Here is a 24,698-nt window from a genome sequence, read left to right as displayed (position 1 = left end):
GTAATCCCAGCACTTTGGGAGGCTGAGGTGGGCAGATCCAAGGTCAAGAGATGGAGACCATCCTGGACCCACAGGGTCTTTGCTTCATATCTGCTACTACTCTATTGTGCCCCCAAATACCTTTGAGCATTTGGGGGCGCAACAGAGTACTTGATTTCAACTGGGGGTGATTTTGGTCCCCAAAGAATCTTATGTATTCAGAAAAAAAAATTATTTTCACTGAAAAACTTGTTTGCGTTTTTTGTTGTTGTTGTTTTTTGTTTTTTTCTTGAGACCCTGTGGGATCTGACTGCAGTAGAATGAGCCTGGGATACTGATCCTCAAACTTTCTTAACTTCTGTTGGGTTTACAACCAGGTTCCTGTGGGCCACTGTGTCACTGCACAGACTGCCTTCAGTCTAACCGCATGGTTTTCACACATGTGGCTGGGACATGCAGCAGGACACAGCAGGTGTTCCTGGTCAGGAAATGTTCTCGAGGCACTAAGAAAGGCAAAGGCATCCCAGTACTTCCGGCTTATATAAGGAAATAGTTCAGGGAACGGATGAAGAAACTCCCCACTTGGGAGTATGGGAGCACTACTCACACTGCTCTCAAGAGGAACCAACAGAAAATGGATGAGAACAGAGTGGTGTAACTACGCATGTCAGTGGGGTCTCTGCAACAGAGAGGAGGACAGGAAGTGCAAGCAAGGATCACTGGCTAGAGAGTTCCATAAATCCAACGCTCATGGTGACTGTAAGACCTTCAGAGAGTCACATAATCCGGTGGTGTCTCAGTTCCTTATCTGAAAATTGTGGAAGTCCGGCTAGGTTCTTCAATGACTCGCCAGTTTCAAAATTCTATGATTTCCATTTGGCATTCTACCTTTTTCTTTTCATGTCTGTTCTCCTTAAAGCAATATAAAATTGCCTCCTTATTCCTTCTCCTTCCTCTCCACTGAGTTCCACCACTGTAGCCACAGCAATCCTGCTTAAAATATAAGTCAGGCCATGTCATTTTGCTGCTCAAAATTTCAACATCTTGACCTTTAACTTTGAATAAGATTCAAAGTGTTCATCAGGACCTATAAGGTTTGACATGCTCTGACCCCTGGCAAACTTTCTGACCTCACCTCCTATCATTCTTCTCACTCACCATGTTCCCGCCATGTGGGCCTCTTACTATGAGCTTCCAGTGTCCTCTGGGCTCCCACCCCAGGACCTCCGCATTTGTCACTCCCTCCACGTAGAGGGATTCTGCTCAAATCTCTCTTTGAGAGAAGCCTTCCCTGATAGCCTATCCCAAGCAGCAGCTCCCACTATCCTCTACACCCTCTTAGCCCTTTACTTTTTCCCCTTTTCACTTATCATTACCGATGATATTATTTATATAGTGTAATTCGATACAGACTTATTTCACAGACTCTCCCACAGATATACCTCATGAGGGCAGAGACACTACTGATCTTGTTTACTGCTAAAACCCCAGCACCCGGAAATTACCTGGGCATAAACAGGCATCAAATATACATTTGGGAAACTGTGTGAATACGTGCTTAAACAAGTGAAATAATCAATGTAGTGTCAGAAATTAGGTTCTTTACTTCCTTGAACATCACCCAGTTTTCAGGAGTGATGTTAGGAAAAAAAAAAAAGCCTGACAAATTTGTATCACCCACTTTTCTAATTTTCATTGTTCTAATTCTTTCTGAATTTGCCAGCTCTTTATTTCATTTTATTTTGGAAAGAAATGTACTGTACCAGTTTTTTGCATCATTTGGACACAGCATTATAAATAAAATGTTATAAACGCCAAAGGTCGCTGAAGAAATATCTGTTTTTGTTTGAGGACGTTTGGTTGCAACAGAAAAAAAATCTAAAATTAGTTGCCCTCTCCCATGTTGGTTGGGACTTTGAACCATAGAAGGTGCCCTCTATCTGATGCAATCTAATGGCGCTGCTCTCAAAGTCAACCACTTCAGGTGACTCCAGACTGAGCCCTTAAGGGCTCTTCCGGCTCTGTAAGTCTGGGCACTACTGCCATCTGCTGGATGACTGTTGGTACTTCCTCCTGAGCAGCTGTGCCTGGCGGGCCCCGGCACTCCCTAAGGATCCTGTGATCAACATCAGTGATGAGAGAGATGATCCACGGGGCCAAAATGCAGACATAATCACATTTTAAAATATGGTAGATGCTTGGATTAGAGTTCAAAAGCAGCACTAATCTATGTTCTAAGACAGGCCTCTTGGCTCCTCATACCAGTGGGAATTAGAAGCTAGTATCACCAAAAAATTCCAATTGGGGCTCAGATTTAGAGATAGAGCCTTACAGCAGCTGATTTATTTTTCCTTTTGAAAAAACATTTTTATCTCAAAATGTATACATGAATATTATGTGTTAATAAGAGATTAGTGCAACATAGGCTATTGGTTAAATTTGTGAAATAGCAGGCAAGACACTTGGGTTCAGAATACCATCCACTTGCTGATCAGCTGTGTATGTCAGTCTATCCAACTAGAAACTAAGGGAGAAATAATGGTGCTGGCCCACTCTGTTTCAAAAAGATACCAGAGGGTAGATGAACTTGGCCAACCAAAAGACAAGTAAGGTTACCATCAAGAGGCCCAGCTTTGTTTACACCAGTGAAGCAATCCAAATGTCCATCAATGAGGAATTAGTTCAATAAGTGTGGCACGCCTTTATAATGGAATATGCTGTTATTAAATTTTATGATGTATGCCTATATTCATTTGTATTTATATATGTATACAGTATTTTGTTGCACAGAAAATGTATATGTACTATGATTTCATCATTGGATTAAAAAAATTATGGAAGATATTATCTGCCAAAATTTTAATAGTGACTATATCTAGATGCTGAGGTTAAAGATAATTTTCATTTTAATATTTTTTATGTTGCCTGAATTTTTTCACTAACAATAAGCATTATAGAGCACAATATCCTCTTCACTTAGTGATAACAAAAATACCATTTCTGTTTTGCAATTATTGCAATGGTTTCCTTACTTTCCCTATTTTTGCCCTTACCCCTCTATATTCTACTAAGAGTAATTTTGTTAAAATCTTAGTAAGGTCTTTTCATTCCCCTGATTAAGCACCCCCAACCCTCCCAGTCTTATCCCTCTCTGAGAAAAAGCCAAATCAAATGGGTTCCAGTGGGCTCCAGGTCCCTAACCAGCATCCACTAACTGTGCCCTCCCTCTCTAACCTCATCTCCTTCCACTTTTCTCCCCTAGAACTCCCTTCTCCAGTTACACTGACCTTCTTCTTCTCTGAACACGCTTGAGGAATCGAATCTTTAGACAAAAGGAATCTCACTAATTTTAGGAATCAAGTGGCAGATTCTGGACCAGAACCCAGTTTGGTGATTGATTACCTTTTCATACTTGATGCCTAAAATTCCTCTGTCCTTCTCCACCCTGCCCTGTGCCCTGGGAAGCTGACCTGCCTGGCGGGACTTGTGTCCTGCCCATTAGGAAGCACCAGCAAGAAAGAAGACAGAGGAAAAGGAGTCACAGTGTTTCTCTAACTTCTACCCTATGAGGTTGTCACGGGACACATGTCTGAAGGTCACAGCTCTTGCAGGATGGCCCTCCTTGTCCATCTGGATATGGTCCCAATTAGCACATGACCAAGCTTTTGCAAACAGTCCCCTCATTAAACTTGCTTCAAATCATCCAAGTACTTTTGCCTCTATTTTGTGCCAGGAGCCTGATGAGACCCCTAGAAAAGTCATCCCACAGTTGCTTCTCATTTATATTTGTCCATACGTGTTTCATATTTGGTTGCATTATCAGACGAGATCCATGAAACTCAACCAGCATGCACCGCGTCCCTCCTATGTCTGTTACTGTGCTAAGCTGATTTCATAGACCTCCTCTCTTTGTGCTGAACAACAACTGTGACCCTACTCTTTCATCAAAGAGCTGAAATGATTCTAGAAGTTAGGTGCTAAGAAATGATTCCAATGAAGAACTATAGAAAAGCAAGAAATGCTCCAAAGGAAAGAAGAGAAAAGATTAGCCATGACACTATGAGTGTGAAGGAAAGAGAACAAAATGGATAATAAAGTAAATGAAAGGAAACAAAGCAAAAATAGGCAGGATACTTGTGCATGGGTATGTGTGTGGATATCACCTCAATATATTAATGTTTAAAAATCCATTGAGTGGAATAAACAGTACATAGTTGCACATTCTGTGGCCATGAAATATCAGCCGACTGATTGAGCAGATGCTCCAGTTGAAATCAGAGCACCGTGAGTTCCTTTCCTTTGAAAACTTACATTCCCTTATCATTTGCTTTACTCTCTCTTCTCTACCTAGCCAGAGGGGGTAAAATATCGGTGTCCTGATTATAAGTAAATGTATGATAATGTAAGATGCACAAAGGCCTCAGAAGAGCAATTAATAGGTATTTAAACAGCAAAGTGAATCATTCCCCGTAGAGCCAATAAAGTTGTGCAAATAAACGTTGCTCAGATTTACATGCATGGAGGCATCAGCAAATCAATAGAGCGATTGCCATGGAGGACACCCTGAATGTGAAATCACATCTGAAGTTATATTCATGCTCAAATGCAAACTGAAAGTGCAGGTTTGTCTAGGCTATGAGTGAAACAAAGCATTTATCACTCCTCCTGTTCCCTTTTTCATCTCACGTTCTAAAGATTTACAAAGCCATGAAGCTCACTGAGGTATTGGCCTATCCCATGCTCCTGTAGTAATGCCTAGCAAAGGAACCTCCCCCTCAGTTTGCTTTTTCTCTTTCTCCAATGTCACCAGCACAAACCTGTTCCAAAGCAATTGGATTGCAGGTCTCTTCTTTAAGAACATTTATGTGAAAATTAAATCACCGAGAGCCCTATCAAGGGAACAAGTTCATTAGTATGCGCTAATTGATTCCTTAAAAGCTTGATAAAATTGCTATCTAAAAGGGGATTTACCAAATTTCCTGAACAATTTCTTGAAAATTTAGGGAAAAATACCCCAACAGTATAGTACAGAGGTCAGTAAACTCTGGCTCACGGGCCAAATCCAGCCTGCTTTCTGTTTCTGTAACAGCAGTTTTTACATTTTCAGAGGTTGGGGAAAAAGTTTAAGAATAATAATTTCTTGTGACACATAAAACTTAAATTCAAATCTCAGTGTGCATAAATAAAGTTTTATTGGAATACAGCCATGCATAATTATTTATTGGATGACTGCTTTCCTGCTATGACAGCAAAGTTGGCCTAAAAATCCTAAAATATTTACTATCTTGCCCTTTATAGAAAAATTTGCTGACCGTTGTCTAAGTAAATGGTTATTTTTGGGAAGACTAAAAACAAACAAAGCTAGCAGCGTGATACTGTAACTCTAGACTTTTTTTTCTTTTTTTCCTTTTGCCTGAGTCTAGAATGTGCTTAAGTAGTAAGCGACATGAAATTTTATTGTTACCAGAGCTTGTGACTTGTAGTTTTAATTCTCTGACATCTGATCACTACAGTCTTTTAAAACTAAGCAACCAACTGAAGGAGTTCAGGAAGTGTCCCCCCAATACAAGCCGCTTTACTGTGCTGATTGCCTCACACTGAGGGCACCCGGGGAGCAGCAGATTCAGGGAGGGGCTTTCTTTTACCTGCCTGAAGACTGATCTGCCAAAAGGAATGCAATTGCCAAGGGATCCCCTCCCCAGAATCTCATTACCGGGGAAGATTAACTCCTATCTCTGGAGGGAAGACTGGGGGTTAACACCACACCCAGACAGATTGTCATGGGCTATCTGTCACCTATTCTTCAGAGGACCCATTCATCATTTACTCTCTCCTATGTTCTCTACGTCCTTCCTCCGCGTCTACAAGCTTCTAGATCCCACTGAGTTTGGGGGTATTCACTTTTTTTTCCCTGGAAGCCCCTGTGCATATAAGAAATGTGTGTACCTTTTCTCCTCTTACTCTACCTGCTGTCCGTTTATTTCATGTACTCAGTTATTAAACCCTCTGTGGGCAGAGGGAAAGTCTTCCCTCCTGACACAATCAAGCCCCATCCTAATGATTCTGTTGGACCTAACTCATAGGGCTTCCTCCATTCTGCCACTTCCCGGTGAGGAAAGTTTTTGTTCTTGTACTTCTGTTTCTGAATTCTGGCATTCTGGTGTCTTCCCGTTCCAAGAACAGAGCCCAGGGCCTGGAGTCTAAAGAAAAAGCTACAGAACCCCCAGCGGCTGCCCCTGTCAGTCACACCATCCTTCAGTAACTATGCCTGGAGGGAACATCTATTAACATCTCCTTCATCTTGAAGAGTGGTCAGATGCCTTAACCTCTGTTCTACTTGTGTTTTCTTAAAATAACCCTGAGAAGTAGAAAATATCACCTATCTCAGGCATTACTGCACCCATTTTAGAGATGAGTAAGCTGAGGCCCAGAGATACTAAGTGGCTTTTCTGAGGAGGTCCCGTAGCAAGGCGGTAAGAGGACAGTTTTCCTGGACCTCAGACCCAGATTTGCTGGCCAGATTCTGCCCCTTGCAAAGGTACAGATGTTTGGGGGCAGTGAAGAGCGTATAGGTTGCCAAGAACTTTTCATAGGTATGGATTGAAAGAGGCTGCAGCTGTATGGAAGCTGCTAGAGAGTGCTAATAAGTCATGGGGACTTTGGAGCACTTCCTGATTGCTTCCTAGCCATCCCCAGAACATACCACTACCTTCTGTCTCCACTTGCTTCCCCTCTGCTCACTGCTGAAGCCAATTCAGGGGTATTGCCGCCAAATAGGAGGCCTCGCTTGCGAACAGGGATAAGGGAGATCTATTCTGTGGCTCTACGACAACATGTACCCAGGGACCCTAGCATGCTGTAGCTGGTCTCCAGGCAGACAGGCAATGAAAAACAGGGGCCCAAATTTCAGAGCAAAAACTAGGCAAAAGCCAGACTCACACATGGACCCTTATGGGACAACGGGTTTACACAACCAAAGACAGCTGTACTAAGCAAGCAGGAAGGTGTAGAGAAGAAAAGAGGGGTGAGATGGGAGGGTGCTGGGGAACAGCATGGAATCAGATTTACTGTAGAAATCTGATTTGGGCTGGGTGCGGTGGCTTACGCCTGTAATCCCAGCACTTTGGGAGGCTGAGGCGGGCAGATCACCTGAGGTCGGGAGTTCGAGACCAGCCTGACCAACATGGAGAAACCCTGTCTTTACTAAAAATACAAAATTGGCCGGGCGTGGTGGCACATGCCTATAATCCCAGCTACTAGGGAGGCTGAGGCAGGAGAATCGCTTGAACCCGGGAGGCGGAGGTTGCAGTGAGCCAAGATCGTGCTCCCACCTGGGCAACAGGAGTGAAACTCCATCTCAAAAAAAAAAAAAAGAAATCTGATGTGAGCCAGAGGGAGTCTGTCTCAGCTCAGTGGAAGAGTATGTTTCTGAAACTGTAGAAGAAAACAGATTATAGGGAGAACAGTATGGCAAAAACCAAACCAAAACAAAACATCTCTCATACTTCCCTATGTAATCTCTGAGGATCTGAGACCACAATTAGCCTTATTAAGAGAAGGAGGGAAAAACAGTCTAGAAATGTTAATGCATATTATAATGATCAAGTAAGAACACAGGGGTAAAATGAGGGCTTGGTTTGAAAGAGGGTTAGAAAATGTCTCTCCCTTCATCAACCCCCTATCAGCAAACTGTACTCTTTTTAGCACTAGAATCTCACCTTTACAGCCTTGAATTTAAATTCACTGGGCTCGCTCTCTTCCTTCCTTCTTTCCTGCCTCCCTCTTTTACTCTATTTGCTTACCTTTTCCTTATTTATGCCACATTGCAATTCTGGGAGTTCACTTTTGCCTATGAACCTTGCCAGCGGGAAATTCACTTTTGGCCTATGTGGGTTTCCAGAACAACTGTTTCCTTTCATCTTGTCTTTGAATTTCCCATACAGTAGCAGTAGGGAGTTATCCAATCACCAAAGTAGTCACAGACTCTTAGCTAGTTAAGTCGCTCATTTATGTACTCAAAAAATACTTACTGAGTGCAGACCTTGTCTAGGGTGTTGAGAACACAACGTTGACGGCTAGGAGTGGTGGTGCCTACAATCCCAGTACTTTGGGAGGCGGAGGCGGGAGGATCACCTGAGGTCAGGAGTTCCAGACCACCCTGGCCAACATGGTGAAACACCGTCTCTACTAAAAATAAAAATAAAAAAATTAGCTGGGCATGGTGGCAGGCACTTGTAATCCCAGTTACTCAGGAGGCTGAGGCAGGAGAAGCGCTTGAACCTGGGGGGCGGAGGTTACAGTGAGCTGAGATCGCACCACTGCAGACTGAGTGACAGAGCAAGACTCTGTCTCAAAAAAAAAAAAAAGAGAACACAACGTTGAACAAGCTATTCCAGCTCCAATATAGACCTTATCCTAGAGAGGAGATACAGACAATACGATGCAAAAAATAGATTCAGGCAGTGAAAGTGCTATGGAGAAAATAAACCAGGGTATTAGGCTGAGACCATAGAAGCCTGGGGTTGGGCACAGTGGCTCAGGACTGTAATCCCAGCACTTTGGGAGCCAAGCAGGAGGATCGCTTGAGCCCAGGAGTTTGAGACCAGCCTGGGTAACATGGTGAAACCTTGTCTCTACAAAAAATACAAAAATTAGCCAAGCATGGTGGTGTATGCCTACAGTCCCAGCTACTCAGGAGGCTGAAGTGGGAGGATCACTTGAGCCTGGGAGGTGGAAGTTGCAGTGAATGAACATTACGGCACTGCACTCCAAGACCCTGTCTCAAGAAAACCAGAAGCCTATCTGAGAAAGTGACATTTGAGCTAGGATCTGAAAGGAGAAAGGGAGGAGGCTGGCGGCATGATCATAGAAAGATCTGAGGGAAGAGAGTTCCAAGCCCAGGAAACAGCAGGTGCCAAAGTCCCGAAGCAGAAAAGTGCAAAACGGTCTTTGCTGGGAAGAGAAACAATATTATCTACTAGGAACTGATCTAAGGACACCAATTCACTTCAGTGAAGAATGTATTTGCTCTTTCTCTGTCTATACCATGAGGATAGTACCCTAGAAATTAAGTGGTTTTGGTGGTTAAGACCAAGTTCTATTCCTAGCAGAAGTTATATAATCCTAGAGTTGATTATACATGTAACTTATTTTTAATTAAATTCCCATTTTTGGAAAAAAGAAGAAAGGCACGTGACTTTTTTACTTCTGCCATTTCTATTATTTACCATTCATGTCCTTTTTACTGGCTTTCATTCTACTTGATGAAAGAATGTACTCAACAAGCTTCAAGCTTGGTAATTGGTGGCCAGTGGATGCAGTGAATACATTTTTTACAAATCCCCCAGTTCTGCACACCAACTGCCTGATTTACCAGATCAAAAGGAAACTATAATGATGCTGGTGTTTCTTTCTTGCAGGGAAAAAAAATACAGCAGGATGGGAGTAAGGAATGAGAGATCATGATTTGGGTCTTCTTTGTATTTTCTCTTGGAAACAAAACAGGTGCTGATTTGTGTGGAACGCCTCCCGGGAGAAGATGGATGTACATGTAGATGCATCATTATTATTCAAGGTCACCAAAATGATCCTAGCTCTCATTAGAGGACCTAGACATCAAAGTTTTTTTTTCTTCCTGTTCTACTTATAATGTTGTGAAGCTGGAATTAGATGTTGTCACTGCACAAACTTCTCAACATTGCAGTGGAACCACCAACACCATCCTCCTTTCTCACTTCAGCTAAGTGCCAGTTAATGATAATACTGGGCCCTGGCTTTCATTAACTACCAGCACAAGAGCAACTAAGATCTTCCAATTGCCCCATTAAGCAATTAAGTTGCTAATAGTGTCTGGCATTAATAGGCCCAGAGGGAAGTAAAAGCTTCCCCAGTTAGTAGGGCTGAAGGGTTATCTTTTCTTATAAAAGAGTTTAACCCTAAGATAAACAGGCCACAGAGGACCCCAGGGAGTGGCCTGTGTCCTGGGTGGGATCTCAAGGTTCCCACTGGGCACTTAGCCTCAAGGGTCTCCTTGAACATTGTGTTGTGAAGGTGGCTGTTCAAGGAGCAAAGTGGGCATCGAATCAAGTCAATATTCATGGAGACAGAGAGGAGAGAGAGGAACGAGAATGGGGTAAGCCCAACATGTAGAAATATTGATCTCACAAATGGAGAGTGGTGTTCAAAACGTTTCTCTGTCTTGATTTGGGACTAACTAATCTAAGGGGCTGCCAGCTGTAAAATACTAGGGCTATACTAATACATACGGGTTGACTTTCAATCAACATATATGTTTTACTCATATTTCTGTATGTGCAATTTACCTTATGAGTTTTTAAACCAAAAGCAAATGTAACAAGAACAAAAATAGACAAATGGGACTTAAACTAAAAAGTTTCTGCACAGCCAAAAAAAAAAAAAAATCAACAGAGTAAACAGACAACCTACCAAATGGGAGAAATATTTTCAAATCATGCCTCTGAAAAAGAACTAATATCCAGAATCTATGAGGAAGTCAACTCAAACAAGAAACAACCCCATTAAAAAGTCGGCAAAGGACACTGAAACCCCCTTTGCAAAAATTATAACAGAGGAAATTATGACAGTGAAATAGATCAGACTTAACTGATTCTATCTTGCTTTTAACCTTTAAGCTGTCTTTATTCATTCCTGGGCATAGGCTGAACTAACCTTGGGAAGGAATTCAGTTTATGGTTTGACTCTGAAACAAAGCTGATAACAGCCCTTTCCCAAAAAGATCCCTTTCTTGACTGGGGATCGGTCAGCCTTTGTAGAACTAACAAACTAGCTACAAGATTAGAAATTACAGTTTAGGAATCATGCAGCCTCTGGCTCTAAGAGTTTGAGCCTCCCCAAATCGCTCCTGGGGATAACATCACTATTGTAAAACCTAAAATCAGTGCTTGAGATATTTTGCAGACCTTGTACTGGATGGATCGGCTGACACCACCCTGTCTGGTAATCTGGCTCAACCAGTTCTGTGATCCCACCCAGGAAGAGAAGACAACACGACAACCTCACTTCAGTCCCCGAGGATTCCATCTCCAACCTGAGCAATCAGCACTCCACATTTCCCGAGCCCCTACCCACCAAATTATCTTTAAAAATTCCGATCCCCGAATGCTCAAGGAGACTGATGGAGTAGTAATAAAACTCTGGTCTCCTGCACAGCTGGCTTTGTGTGAAAGACTCTTTCTCCATTGCAATTCCCCTGTCTTGAAAAATAGGCTCTGTTTAGGCAGCCGGAAAGGTGAACCGTTGGGTGGTTACAACATGAACAGATATTTCTCAAAAAATGATATACAAGTGGCCAAAAACTCATGAAGAAATGGTCAGTATCACTAATCATCAGAGAAATGCAAATTAAAACCACAATGAGATATCTTACACCAGTCAGAATGACTAGTCGAAAAAACACTACTCTGAATAAATTTGTGAGGCCAGGATGGTATTTCTACACTTTGGGCTTATCGCATCCTCACTCCTCCCCTTCCCCACCATCTACATGAATGTTTACTTGACTTGATGGCAACTTTGCTACCAGCTGTTGGCATGAATGTGGAGAAAAGCGTAGGCTTATACACTGTTTGTGGGAATGCAAATGAGTACAATCTCTATGGAAAACAGTATGGAGATTTCTCAAAGAACTAAAAATATAACTATCATTGAGCCAGCAATCCCACTACTGGGCAACCACCCAAAAGAAAAGAAATCATTGTATGAAAAAGACTCCTGCACTTGCATATTTATGAAGCACTATTCACAATAGCAAAGTCACGGAATCAACCTAAGTATCTATCAAAATTTGATTGGATAAAGAAAATGTGGTATACATATACCATAGAATATTATGCAGCCATAACAAAAAACAAATTCACGTCCTTTAAGCAACATGAATGAAACTGGAGGTCATCCTAAGTGAAATAACTCACAAACAGAAAATTAAACACTGCATGCTCTCACTTACAAGTGGGAACTAAACAATTGGTACACGGGGACATAAAGATGGAAATGACAGACACTGGGGACTCTAAAAGGCAGCGGGGAGGTTGGGAGGAGGAGGGGCTTGAAAAATTACTTCTTAGGCACAATGGTCACTATTTGCCTGATGGGTACACTTGAAGCTCAAACCTCACCATTGTGCAATATATCCATGTAACAAACCTGCACATGTACCCTGTGAATCTAAAAATTAAAAACAAAAACAAAAGCAACTTTTAGAGGTTTTATTCTGTGTTGTCAGAGTCTCCTTAGTCCATATATTCCACATGGACTATTCTCTGTCTTTCATTAATTGTTGATGTTAACCATTCTCACATTACTTTGCATTAGAAGAATAATCTTCTCTATACGCATCTCACTCAGGGAAGCAGCTTCACAGTCAGCCAAACCCAAGTTCAAATCCTGCCTTTACAATGATCAATCTTGCCAAAATACATTACCTTTCAAAAACTCAATTTTTTTTTTTTTTTTTTTGAGACGGAGTCTCGCTCTGTCGCCCAGGCTGGAGTGCAGTGGCCAGATCTCAGCTCACTGCAAGCTCCGCCTCCTGGGTTTACCCCGTTCTCCTGGCTCAGCCTCCCGAGTAACTGGGACTACAGGCGCCCGCCACCTCGCCCGGCTAGTTTTTTGTATTTTTTAGTAGAGACGGGGTTTCACCATGTTCGCCAGGATGGTCTCGATCTCCTGACCTTGTGATCCGCCCGTCTTGGCCTCCCAAAGTGCTGGGATTACAGGCTTGAGCCACTGCGCCCGGCCCAAAAACTCAATTTTTTTACTCCGTAAAAAGGGGACACTATCCCCCCAGCACAGTGTTTCTGTGAGGATTAAATGGGTTTTGCAGGTAAACGGCACAGCACAATGCCTGGCTCATAGTACACCTTCCCAGTGGTAGCTCTGATATTATTTTGTATTATTTGAAATTTATTAATTTGAAGTAATTTGTTAATTAGTTAAATTGTTATTAATTTAGCACTAATTAGATAGTGCTATTTGATAATTAGGTAATTTTATGTATGGGAAAAGCATGTTTTGGAAGCAAAATAATAGTCTAAACCAATACCAAAATAAAAAAAAAATGTATCCCAGAATAAAGGGTTTTCCAAAATATCAGAAATGATCAGAGAGAAAAACCACAATTGAAATACTAATTATAGCACATGCTTTTGTATTCACGAAACAGGGCATCTAATAAGTTTTGTTATTCTGATCTGAGTAACTGTGTATACCTAGAAGCAGTAAAATTATGTCTATTTAAGAAAGTTTCATAACAGAATTTTCACTGACTTAGCATGGTTTTGTCCAGCTTCCCCACTCACAATTACTTTGAAATTTTAAAATTTTACTTCGCATAACAAACAGGCCAATTATAATAAAATCTTACAGATCTGTAAAACACTTTCACATAACTTATCCACTTAATCCAGAAAAGCAGAATCCAGCAATGGGGAAATTAGAATCAGAAACTCTAAGACCAGATCAGTGTTTCCATTAAAAAAGAAGCAGTATGAGGCCGGGCACCATGGCTCACGCTCGTCATCCCAGCACTTTGGGAGGCCAAGGAGGGTGGATCACAAGGTCAGGAGTTCGAGACCATCCTGGCCAAAGAGACTGGCCTGGCCAACATGGTGAAATTCCGTCTCTACTAAAAATGCAAAAATTAGCCAGGCATCGTGGTGGGTGCCTGTTATACCAGCTACTCGGGAGGCCGAGGCAAGAGAATTGCTTGAACCCAGGAGGCGGAGGTTGCAGTGAGCTGAGATCACTGTACTCCATTGCACTCCAGCCTGGGCGACAGAGCGAGATTCCGACTCAAGGAGAAAAAAAAAAAGAAGCAGCAGCAGGAGCTGCATGAGAGGTGCCCCAACCCACCCATTCTTCCCTGACTCCAGTCTCTATGCATACATCTAAATCGGCATGTGCTTGTTGTATCTCATCTTTATTCTACGTTCTTGACTCTATGGAGAAGGGGAAGCTAAAGGATAGACTGAAGGAGGTGAGCCTGGAGCAGCTCACAAAATGGGAGCAGGCGTTCCATGGGGAGGGCAGGTGGAGACACAGCATCAAATGGCTGCTCACTTTGTAGTGCAAAAAGACGGACTCAGTGTTTCAAAGTACTGTCAGCCCTAGCTCCTGTTATTCCACAAAGTTCAGCCAAAGAGTAATCAAACAAGGCCTTCCTTTAAGTCGAATCGTTAACATTTCTTCCAGAAAGAAGGCTGTCAGCCCTTGGCATGTGGCTTGAAAGTTTAAGCTTCTAAATTCTAAAGAAGAAGAGTGAAAACATTTGTTTGTCTGGGTGGTCAATAGTACTTATCGGGTGCACGAGCATGTGCATCTGTGTGTGCATGTGCGTGTGTGCGTATGTGTATGTGCGCGTGTGTGTGTTTTGGAGTATAGCCTCCCTATATAACCCAACAATTTAATTTGACAAAAGGTGACCTGACATTCAAGGTTAGGGTAGGGGTTGTTTTCAAAGGAGCCAAAATTCCTCAGATTTGGGGAACCTCCTGAATCTCTACCCCTGAACACAGCAGTGACCCTGGATGTCAGCTGTGTGGATGCTTTGTGAGGACAGGAGTTTATTCAGCTCCGCTAACCAATAAAAACAGGGCTTCATGTTGGCGGGTTAAGCCAGCTACCAGTGCTGGCTCCTTTCTGACAGCACCTTTTCAGGGTAAAGAGGACCCAGAGAAGCACCAGGCCCTACCGGAGGAATGTATTGGCAACACTGAAAAGATCTGAGTCTTCAAACAAAAAAGTGCCAACATTTCCGTTCTCAGTTGTCCCTACTATACACGGTTCTAGGTTTATGGAAATATACCCTCCACTCCCCAAATACAAAAAACCTCTAAACTGGACTGGGCTTGCCAAAGTGGTCTAAGCCCTTGCCAATCCAAGAATGGTTCTTGGCATCATGTGGGAGTTTGTTAAAACCCAGACCAAAACCAGAATCTGACTTTAACAAAACCCCCAGGTGATTTGATGAACACTGGCCCAAGCGTCCCCTAGGCACTATGAGAACTTACACCATTGGCTACGGCCACAGCTCCATGTCAGCGCTCAACTTCTTTGATACTCTTCGACCACCATTCAGAGGAGTTAATGTTGTTTGAACATCCTTTATTTTCAGGCGAACACAAACCCTGAAGACTCCAGGGGCCTTAGTTTTTTCTCCTATGGTTCTAAGATTAACTCGTTTTCTCAAAATATGAAAAAGAGGGGGAAGGCTGCACATCATTTTGCTATGTGGTCTGTTGTGTGACTGTGAAAGAAAACTGACCTCAAACTTCCCAAGGATGCAACAAAAATAAATCCTCTGCTGACCTCCAGGACATAGAAACAGCCTGTGTCCCTCTTGACAGCCTCTAACTTCCAAAGGGCTGGGAAAACCGCAGGAGGAAAGCCTGGGGTTAGTCCTTTTCCAGGCTATCCTTCTGCACGGCATCCAGGTCAAGCCAGTCTTCATGAGGCACACCCAGATAGGCAGCTCCCTGGGTCCCTCAGAAGGGCCCTGGTACTCACAGAGGGTCCGGATGATGTCGCTGGGCCAGCTGCGGGGGCTGGGGCCATGGGAATTCATTGCCCTCACGGCAAACTGGTAGTTGGTATCTGGATCGAGGCCCTTGATGACCATGGAGTCCATCTGGATCCGCTCATGGATTAAGGTCCACCTCTTGTCGAAATCTGGCCTTTATTGATTAGAGAAAAAGAAGAAGCAGTAGTTCAGAAATACCAGAGCGAAGGGAAGCTAGCTGGCTGTGTAAACTAACAGCATTTGAACTCTGGAAGCAATACTCGTAAAAGTAAGTTAACATTTCCTATCTGAAATTAATCCTGATTTGAAATCACAAGTCATCATTTGCAAGTCCCTGCTGATAAAAACAAGGAGATTATTTTTAGGGTCAGTTGTAAACACTGCTTAAAGACCATCCGCTTTTCCTTGTAAGGCCCTCGCTATGATGAAAAGATCTTCACGTAGGAATTCACTTTCAAGGACTCTGCTTTCCAGATGTTCACAAACAATCCTCCCTTTGGCAGTCCCCATCCCCAGAGGTCAGAAGAACACAGATTCCGTCTATTCACAATCTGTTCACAAAATAAATATAAGTTTTATAGGGTGACTAATTGCATGAATTGTCATGGGAAAACCCAAGAAGAATCTGTTCACGGACATTCTTAGTCTTAACGAATTATACAGCTAGGCCAATGTGCTGAATTTTTACATGTCTTTTGGAGGACCCTTCAGAGAAGGCAGACCTTTGCTTAGAGCTCCCGTCTGGGAGGTAATAAACAGAAGGCGGGAGGATGAGCTCTGGAGTTCAAATCCTGACTCTCCTACTTACTAGCTGCTACTCAATTCCTTTAAGACTCAGTTTTCCCATCTGTAAAATGAGAATAATAAAAGGACCTACCTAAGAGGACAGTCATAAAAATTAAATAAGATATATATCTCCAGCCTAGTACCTGGCATCAAATTGTAAACACTCAGCAGGTACCAGCCATTATGCAAGGGACTTATTCACAAAACGAGTAACTTATAGCTGCCTACTTACTCTATACCTGCATGATCCAATACGGTACCACTACCCCATGTCAGTCAGCACTTGAAATGTGTCTGAATTGAGATGTGCTATAGCATAAAATGTGCACTGGATTTTAAAGAAAAATAAAAAAGAATGTGAAATATCTCAGTAATTTTTATATGGGTTATATGTTCAAATGAGTATATTTTGGATACAGTGGGTTAAAATATATTACTGAAATTAATTTCATTTCTTTCTTATTGCCCTTTAAGTGCCACTCTTAGAAAACGCAAACTTTCACATAGGCTTACATTATATTTCTACTGGATAGCTCTGCTCTATGTGGACATCCTAGCTGAAGGGGAGAAAAAAAAGAACATTCCAGATAATAAGAACTACAAGATAAAAGTTGGAAATAATTGTGCATGGCCTGAGGACAGTGTGAATGGTCTAAGGGGAGTACAGGCTTTGTGCTAATAACATCAAGGGCTTTCCATCTACCAAGCACCCTTCTAACTAATTTACTGCTCACAAATGCCCTATGTAGTAGGTACTAATATTAAACACCCCCACCTTTTTTTTTTTTTTGACAGATAAGGGAACTAAGGCACTGAATGGGTAAGTAACTTGCCCAAGGTCACATAGCTGATAAATGGTGAGGCCAACTTGGATTGGTAAGATGAGGTTAGATTTAGAAGACCCTTAATACTGGATGAAAAACTGGAGTGATGGCGGGTGAGAGGCAATTCCCCATCACTTTGCTTGCTCCCTGGCTGCCTCTCAGGTGTTCTGTTGTTAAACACCTCTGCCCACAGCTATTTAGAGGAAGGCAGGAAACAAAAAAGTTCTGTTTGTCTTTGATGAACAACTTACCAGGCAAGGAAAGAGACTCATTTTGCTAAAAGAAGATGCCGGGGTGAACAGCTAATTTCCTTAATATGAGCTCGCCCAGTTTTTCATTAGCAGGAACGATTGAAAGCCCGATGGAGTCTTTACGCCCGGTAAATGATGCTTCCTCAAGCTTACTGAGCTGGGAGTAGTGTGTTAATGTGTTTGGAAAAGCAGAGTTCATAGGGTATGCCCATGGAGGAAGCAGGGCTGGTTTCTCTTTCCTGATATTCTTTCCCCAAAGATGGAATTCTCATGTAAACTAACTTTATCATCAAAGAGAAAACCTTGGTGAGTGGAAGGAAACACATTTACAAACTCAAATTAGAACAAAATCACTTCGCAGAGGAAAACCACAGGGGATATCTAAAAGTAAAGTCAGAAAAGATGTGATCTTTAGATAAAACTCTCCTGTTATCCTTTGCTAAGCTTCCCTTGTGATATTTATAGAGGAAATAACCCATATCTATTCTCACAGTCTGCTGTTATTTACCCAGGACTACCTGCAAATACCTGCAACAATCTTTATGAAAAAACTACAGCAAAACAAAAAGGAGATGATTTTGTACATGTCCATTGAATGCAGAAAAGAAAAACTGTAATTTCCAGCAAATAAGAGATTGAAATCATTAACATTTATTTTTATTCTATAGAGTGAGAGAGATGAGCTCATGCAGATTGAATGCCAGTTCCAAACCTTTAACATTTTGCCTCTGATTTTGTCATGAGTTTCTTATTTGAATGTTTTTAGAGTCTCTTGAGGTACAAAAGTACAAAGGTACAAAAGTACAAAAAAAACTTTTGCCTGAGAAAGAGACGACCAGGCAAAAGTATTGTCTTAAATCGTCTCCCAAAACAGCTTTATCTTTTTTTTTGACTGAAAAAAATCACTTTATCCTAACTACAAAGTTGTTGGTCAGATCACTATAGCAACACTATCTTGGCAATGTATTCAACAATGAAAAGGCCAGAGGGTGAGAAGTTGACTGAGAATGGGCTGCCACCCCCGAGGAACAGGTGGACACCTGGCCAACTGGTGGGGTGGCTTAAGCCTGTAATCCCACCACTTTGGAAGGCTGAGGTGGGAGGATAGCTTGAGCCCAGGGGTTCAAGACCAGCCTGGGCTATGTCTTAATTATGTTTGACTATGACTATGTTTAATTAAAAAAAAAAAATTAGCTGCGCATGGTGGTACACGCCTATAATCTCAGCTACTAAGGAGGCTGAGGTGGGTGGATTGCTTGAGCCCAGTAGTTCAAGACCAGCCTGGGCAACATAGTAAGACCTTGTCTCTGCAAAAAACTTAACAAAAAAAAAGAAAAGTTGGGGGGTGGGAGGATTGCTTGAGCTTGGGAGGTTGAAGCTGCAGTGAGCTGTGATCACACCAATGTACTCCAGCCTGGTGACAAAGTGAGACCCTGTCTCAAAAAGAAAAACAACCTCAACAACAAAAAACATGGGCAGTCACCAGCAGGGCCTACACTTCAAGCATTTTGCCAAGTAGTGAGATAGGGTTGGGCCAGGCACCCTATACTTCAGGAGATCAGTGGCTCACCTTTGGAAGGTTACTGGGCAGGGGAGTTCAGGTGGGGAATAGAGAATGCAACCAGCAGTGGGTACTCAAAACCCAGTTCATCAATTCACTTAATCAGGGCTCACTCACTGGTTCATTTTGCCACTTACCAATGGCATTGTTAGAATCCAACCTGGCTATCAGAGCTCGGTGAAATCTTAGAGATAATTTGGTCCAAGTGTCTGAGGCCTCTCAGAAATTGTATGCAAGATTTTACACATGAACACATTTCATTTTTCTAAGTAAAGGGTCCTTCACTTTTATCAGATTCTCAAAGATAAAATTATGATCCCAAAAGCTTTGAGAGTCACTGATCTGACCCAGTCTCTCATTCTACCCACATGGTCACTGAAGAAAAATAATTTACCCAAAGTCACAGAACTACTGGGTGGCATATCTTTCTGTTTTAATTCCTTTCTTGAAGTGTTCTGACTACCTTGCCCATTGTCAATCTCAACCTTAGTGAGCGATCATTTTTCTTGATACTATCAAATCCCATAGGTGGCTGCCATGGGCTAGTCGATTGGTAGATGATGCATGATTATCAACCAGGCACCCAACACAAAAGTTATATTCCAGGAGGCTCCAGGGAAGTATAAGCACAGTTCCATTTTCAGGGAGTTTATAACCTAATAAACTGGGGATATAATACATCTGAGCATCAGTGCAGAAACAGTACCTCTAAGGACCAGTAGGAAGCCAGCGCAAAATAGCACATTTCAAGAACTGTATTTGAATAGGTCACTGTGAACTAGAATCCTGAGGGAAGTATAAGTCCCAGAATCCACATCCTAGGGAGACATGGTTCTCTACGTTGATCACTGGGCAGAAGTTGCTCTAGACCTATCTCCACTTGATACAGAATCCAAAGAGTGGGTACTGCTGGCTTAGGTGGAGGAAACTTAGTAAGGATAGGATGGTGTCTTTACATAAGAGACAGACAAATAAAGATGGTGTGGAAAGCTTCTGTGTTTTCCATGTTGGACTAAGAGGCCCAGTGGTTTCTTACAGAGAAGCCAATGGCAGGAAAACCTTTTGAGGTCCATTAGGAATGACTGACAATGAAGCTGACTGCCTTGGAAGGGATGAGCTGTGCCTCGATGACTATATTAAAGCAAAACTGGGTGGTCCTCAATCAGGGATGATAATGTAACAAGTGACTTCCTGATCAGGGTGGGAGCTACTTAATTCAGCATCTCTGACCTTGACTCATAGTAAGTAATACATTTTTCCATAGTAAATATACCTATGCACATGAATATGTATATTATATATGAGTACAAAGCTGAAAAAAGTTTCAATAAAAAATATTTAGCTTTACTACCTTATTCATGTTTCTCCTTTCTTTCTCTCCTTTTCTGTTCTTTTCTACTTCTTTAAAAAAACAAAATGCTGGTAAAGGACCACTAAATTGATCTTGCTCCTCACTGAAGTGCTGTGGCCCATAATTTCAAACACACTGCACTAAACTTTTCCTCCTAGAATACCTCAGATGGCATTTCCAACTCTACAATTCCAAAAATAAAGAAAGCGGGTGTCATTAGCCCCTGAGAGGAATCTGTTCCTTGAACTTGAATTCAATACCAACACATGGCAAATGAAGCCTGTTCAACCTCAAACATGCTCTGGATTTATCACATATCAGAGCTGTTTTTGAATGATCCACAGTAAGATATACACTGGACATTGTGACCCAGTAAACACCACACACACACACATACACCTGAAACAAGTTTCACAAAATGATTCTCCTTTTTACTGTGCGTGAGAGCCTGTGGTATTCTCTTTTCTATCCTATTTCACCTCTCGGTTTGAGAACTCCTGTTCCAGAAAGATGGAGCTGAGATGAAGAGTGAAGCTCAAGCATGTCATAGACGTTAACTAGGAAATTGCTAAAACTGGTTAAATCCTGCTAGGAAAATACTTTTGAGAGTGGAATTTGTTGGAGCAGGAAACTGTCCTCTAGGGGATACAGCAGAACGTCCAGAATAGCCTTGACAGTAGAGGCCACTCTACTGGCCTTAGAGGGAGGGGACCAGAAGCCTAATTGTAGCACAACAGACACCTGTGGCTTCCTTCTTTCCACATCGAACCTACCAACCCACAATGGGATGCTTTCTGGAAGATGCGGGGTTACTTGATGGCTCCCTCCCTAAGTATTTTCTCTCACATTATTCCTTCTAAGCATCATCTCAGAAACAGAATTAAAAAGCCTTTCCTCCAGACAATCCCATGCCTTGAATCTGATTCTACTACCACACTGATTAGGTCACCTTCCAGTATAATTTTATACTTCTGTCTTTTCTCCGGGGCTGTGAGCTCATTAAACATGGTGACTTTGTCTTCTTCATCTCCGTGTTCCTCGAGATGTCTGCATGATCTTTCAAAGACTGGAACGCTACCAGTCCCTTTCCTGTTTAACAACTTTCCATAGTTCCCTATTCCCTTCAGGATACATATGGGCTCCTCCATAAGGCCTTTGTTTGGTGTGATCCTCCCTACCCATCTCTCACCCCACAGAGCTCCAGGCTTTCTAAGCAATTCCAGGAACATTTTCTTCTTGCCTCCAAGCCATTGCTTAAGTGGCTTCCTCAGCCTAAGCCTTTCATGTTGCTTCCTCCCTCCCCTTTTGCCTGGTAATCTCTGATGTGTCCTTCTTTGCTCCCATAAGAAGCCTTCCTTCCTTCAAAACTAGGTCAGATCAAGCTTATGTTTCTCTAGGTTCCTGGTCGCCATGCCTGCCTACAACACTCACTACTCCTCTGAACTCTGTCCATCTGCATTCCCCAGTAGACTGTCCAAGGATAGAGTCTACAGCTTATTTATTCATCCCTAAATCTCTTGTATGTTTTTCACATGAGATGCTCAATACATACCTGTTTGTATGAACATATGCTCATAGGAGGTATCCAATAAAGGGTGATTGAGCTGAATTAAAATATCTTCAGAATTCAACTTAGAAATAGCATGACGCCCTAAATCAGGGTTGGCAAATTTCAGCCAGCTGCCAGTGTTAGTAAATAAAGTTTTACTGGAACACAACCACACCCATTTAGGTACTGTTTACGGCTGCTTTCTTACTACAGTGGCAGAGTTGAACAGTTGAGACAGAGTTCACACAGCTGGCAAAGCACAGAATATTTACTATCTGATCCTGTGAGAAAAAGTTTACCAACCCCTGATCTAAGACAACAGCATGCTTTAACCTGGCTTGTGCCACTTTGACAATCCAATGAAGCCTATGAACCCCTTCTCAGAGTGATGTTTTTAAATGCATCAAATATATAGGTTCACAAAGGAAATCAATTGTATTGTAAAGAATGATCAAAATAATAAAAATCATGAAATAATATACTTCTTTATTAATACATTAAATTTAAAAACCTAGCAATGGATTTAATAACTATACTAATTTCAAAGTAGTGATAAACATAACTGCTATTTCAAGATATGTGCGACCATTGTAACCGGATGGTTATCCGGATGTAACCAGATAAGAAAATACCTGTGATTCTAATGTTGATAGGGTCACAAGAATTGTTAATACGATTGTGATTTATTGTCTACATTCATTTTTGAAGAAACTGCTAAATTTCCATTGGTAAAACTAAGGATATATATATTTTTTCCAATCCAAGTCCTGGGACCCCTTGAATTCTATCCAGGAAACCCTTGGGGATCTATGGACTGCCGGTTAAACATCCTGCTCTAAGAGAAGAGATGTGATCCCATAGATTACCCAGGGCAAACACAACAGGGTGAGAGAAAACCTCCCGCTCAGAAAAGCCTCTGACTCTGTCAATTTTACAGACTGGTTTTATGCAGGATTTGCTCTACACTAAATGAATTGCAGAGAAAAGTCCAAAACTACTCAGTAGTCAAAGATGAGGAAAAAAAAAAAAAAAAAGATGTATTATTTGACCTTCAGCTTTCAGCCTTCTTTCTTTAGGTACAAATTGGTTTAACCAAATGACAAACAGATGGATACAATGGGGTTATCATAAACTCAGCTGGCAATTTGTCCCAGGTGGGGCAGTAGGAGAGCACACTTCATTTACAGTTTACAAATGGCTCCCAAAGCTGTTTCATAATTCAATTTATGTCAATTGCCATCAATCTAACCAGGGATTATATCAGGAATGCTTAGGGTAGGAGGAATGGAAGCTTTACGGGATCAATTTGCCAAACTATAGGCTGGACTTCTTTAAATCCTTTAAAGTAGCCCTTCCATTAGGGCCTGAGCAAAGGGACTTGACAGCTTCCAGAATTTCTAGGACCAGGTGCCAGGCTAGAAGGTGGTTCTAAGATTTTCAGTTTCAAAACTAAAAGTATGGAAAAGAATTCTTTGTGAAGCAGCACTTGTTGCCTGTCATATGAAATCCCAGCTGACATCCAAGCAAGCTCATTCTTGCTTATATCTAATTCTATTGCTGATGGTAATGAAAGCTCATACTTAAATAGCAAAACTTCTAACACTTTTTTTTAAAAGAAAGGGAGTTTGGGGGGTTGTTTTCTCCCATTTTCCCCCAAAATTAACTGTATAAGAATAATTCTTTAAATATTTTCAATTCTAACTTTTGGGGGCTAGCAAGCCAACATCAGATTACATCACTCTTAAATATTGCAGTCATATGCCCAAGTTTTGCTATATATTCCAGTAAAATGCTATGAAGAACGGTGGCAGTTTACTTAGTTACTATGCTGAGCTCTAAGACATGAATTTGCATTCCACATGAAATAAAATCACAGTAGGAACTTTCAAGTTAGTCATACACATTTAGGTATCATTTGAAGATTTACCACATCTTGAGATTACTTTTATGATGAAAAACCGATAGCAATAAATAAACTTTCAGTTGGGATTGAAGTGGGGCATTGGTGAGGGGTCGGGGGATGCATATGATCCTTGTTGGCTCTTACATGGTTTTTATTTCTGTAGTGGGTGAGGTCAGATGTTGGTTACCATTGTGGCCTCTGATATTGGTGTTAAAGGATTCACTGAATTACTTGGGGGTAATGCTTTTTACATTATTTACTCAAAAATAAGTAACTGTTAGTGTGAAGATACATTTGCATGTGGCTCAGGTTAAAAAAAAAAAAAATCAAAAATCCTCCATGAGCCATTCTTCTAAGTGCTGTACAGACCTTTTCATCTCTGCAACCCTTCTGAGGTAGCCACTATTACCATCCATATTTTACAGCAGAGGAAAGTAAGGCTTAGCAGGACTAAGCGGGTTGCTCAGGGATCCAGCTAGTTGCTGGCATCCTCTAGATCAAGCTTGTCCAACTCACTGTCTGAGGGCCACATGTGGCCCAGGACAGCTTTGAATGTGGCCCAAAATAAATTTGTAAACTTTCTTAACACATTATGAGATTTTTTTTTTTTTTTTAGTTCATCAGCTATCGTTAGTGTGTTTTACGTGTGGCCCAAGACATTTCTTCCTCTTCCAATGTGGCCCAGGGAAGCCAAAAGATTGGACACCCCTGCTCTAGATCAATCCCATGACTACCTGTGTCCAAATGCTTACCAGCACCTATTTGACATGTGGTGTGTTTACAGTGCTATGTGCTATATTCCAAACAAAGGAGCAAGGTAGACGTTGCCTTCATGTTCCAAGAGGAAGACAGACCTTGAAAAAGTAATTAACTACGAGTGTGCTGAGTATTGAAAGTAAATGTTGGAGGTATAGCTAACCTAATCTGGGAGTAGGTGA

The 24,698-nt window shown here is 41.8% G+C and overlaps 1 protein-coding gene across 4 annotated transcripts in view; it reads right to left on the bottom strand.

Annotated features, from left to right (window-relative positions):
- EGFLAM (EGF like, fibronectin type III and laminin G domains) overlaps positions 1 to 24,698 on the bottom strand; it is a 198,078-nt gene that overhangs the window by 72,487 nt on the left and 100,893 nt on the right. For all 4 annotated transcript variants that reach the window (XM_031666120.1, XM_031666118.1, XM_031666121.1 and 1 more), the window contains exon 6: positions 15,523 to 15,689. In XM_031666120.1, coding sequence (XP_031521980.1) covers positions 15,523 to 15,689 — 167 coding nt within the window. The remainder of the gene's footprint in view (positions 1 to 15,522; positions 15,690 to 24,698) is intronic.

The sequence above is a fragment of the Papio anubis genome, chromosome 5, assembly GCF_008728515.1.
Source record: "Papio anubis isolate 15944 chromosome 5, Panubis1.0, whole genome shotgun sequence".
In the NCBI taxonomy this organism is placed as follows: domain Eukaryota; kingdom Metazoa; phylum Chordata; class Mammalia; order Primates; family Cercopithecidae; genus Papio; species Papio anubis.
Note: the sequence above shows the minus strand (reverse complement) of the source record. Positions and strands in the feature narration are given on the sequence as shown.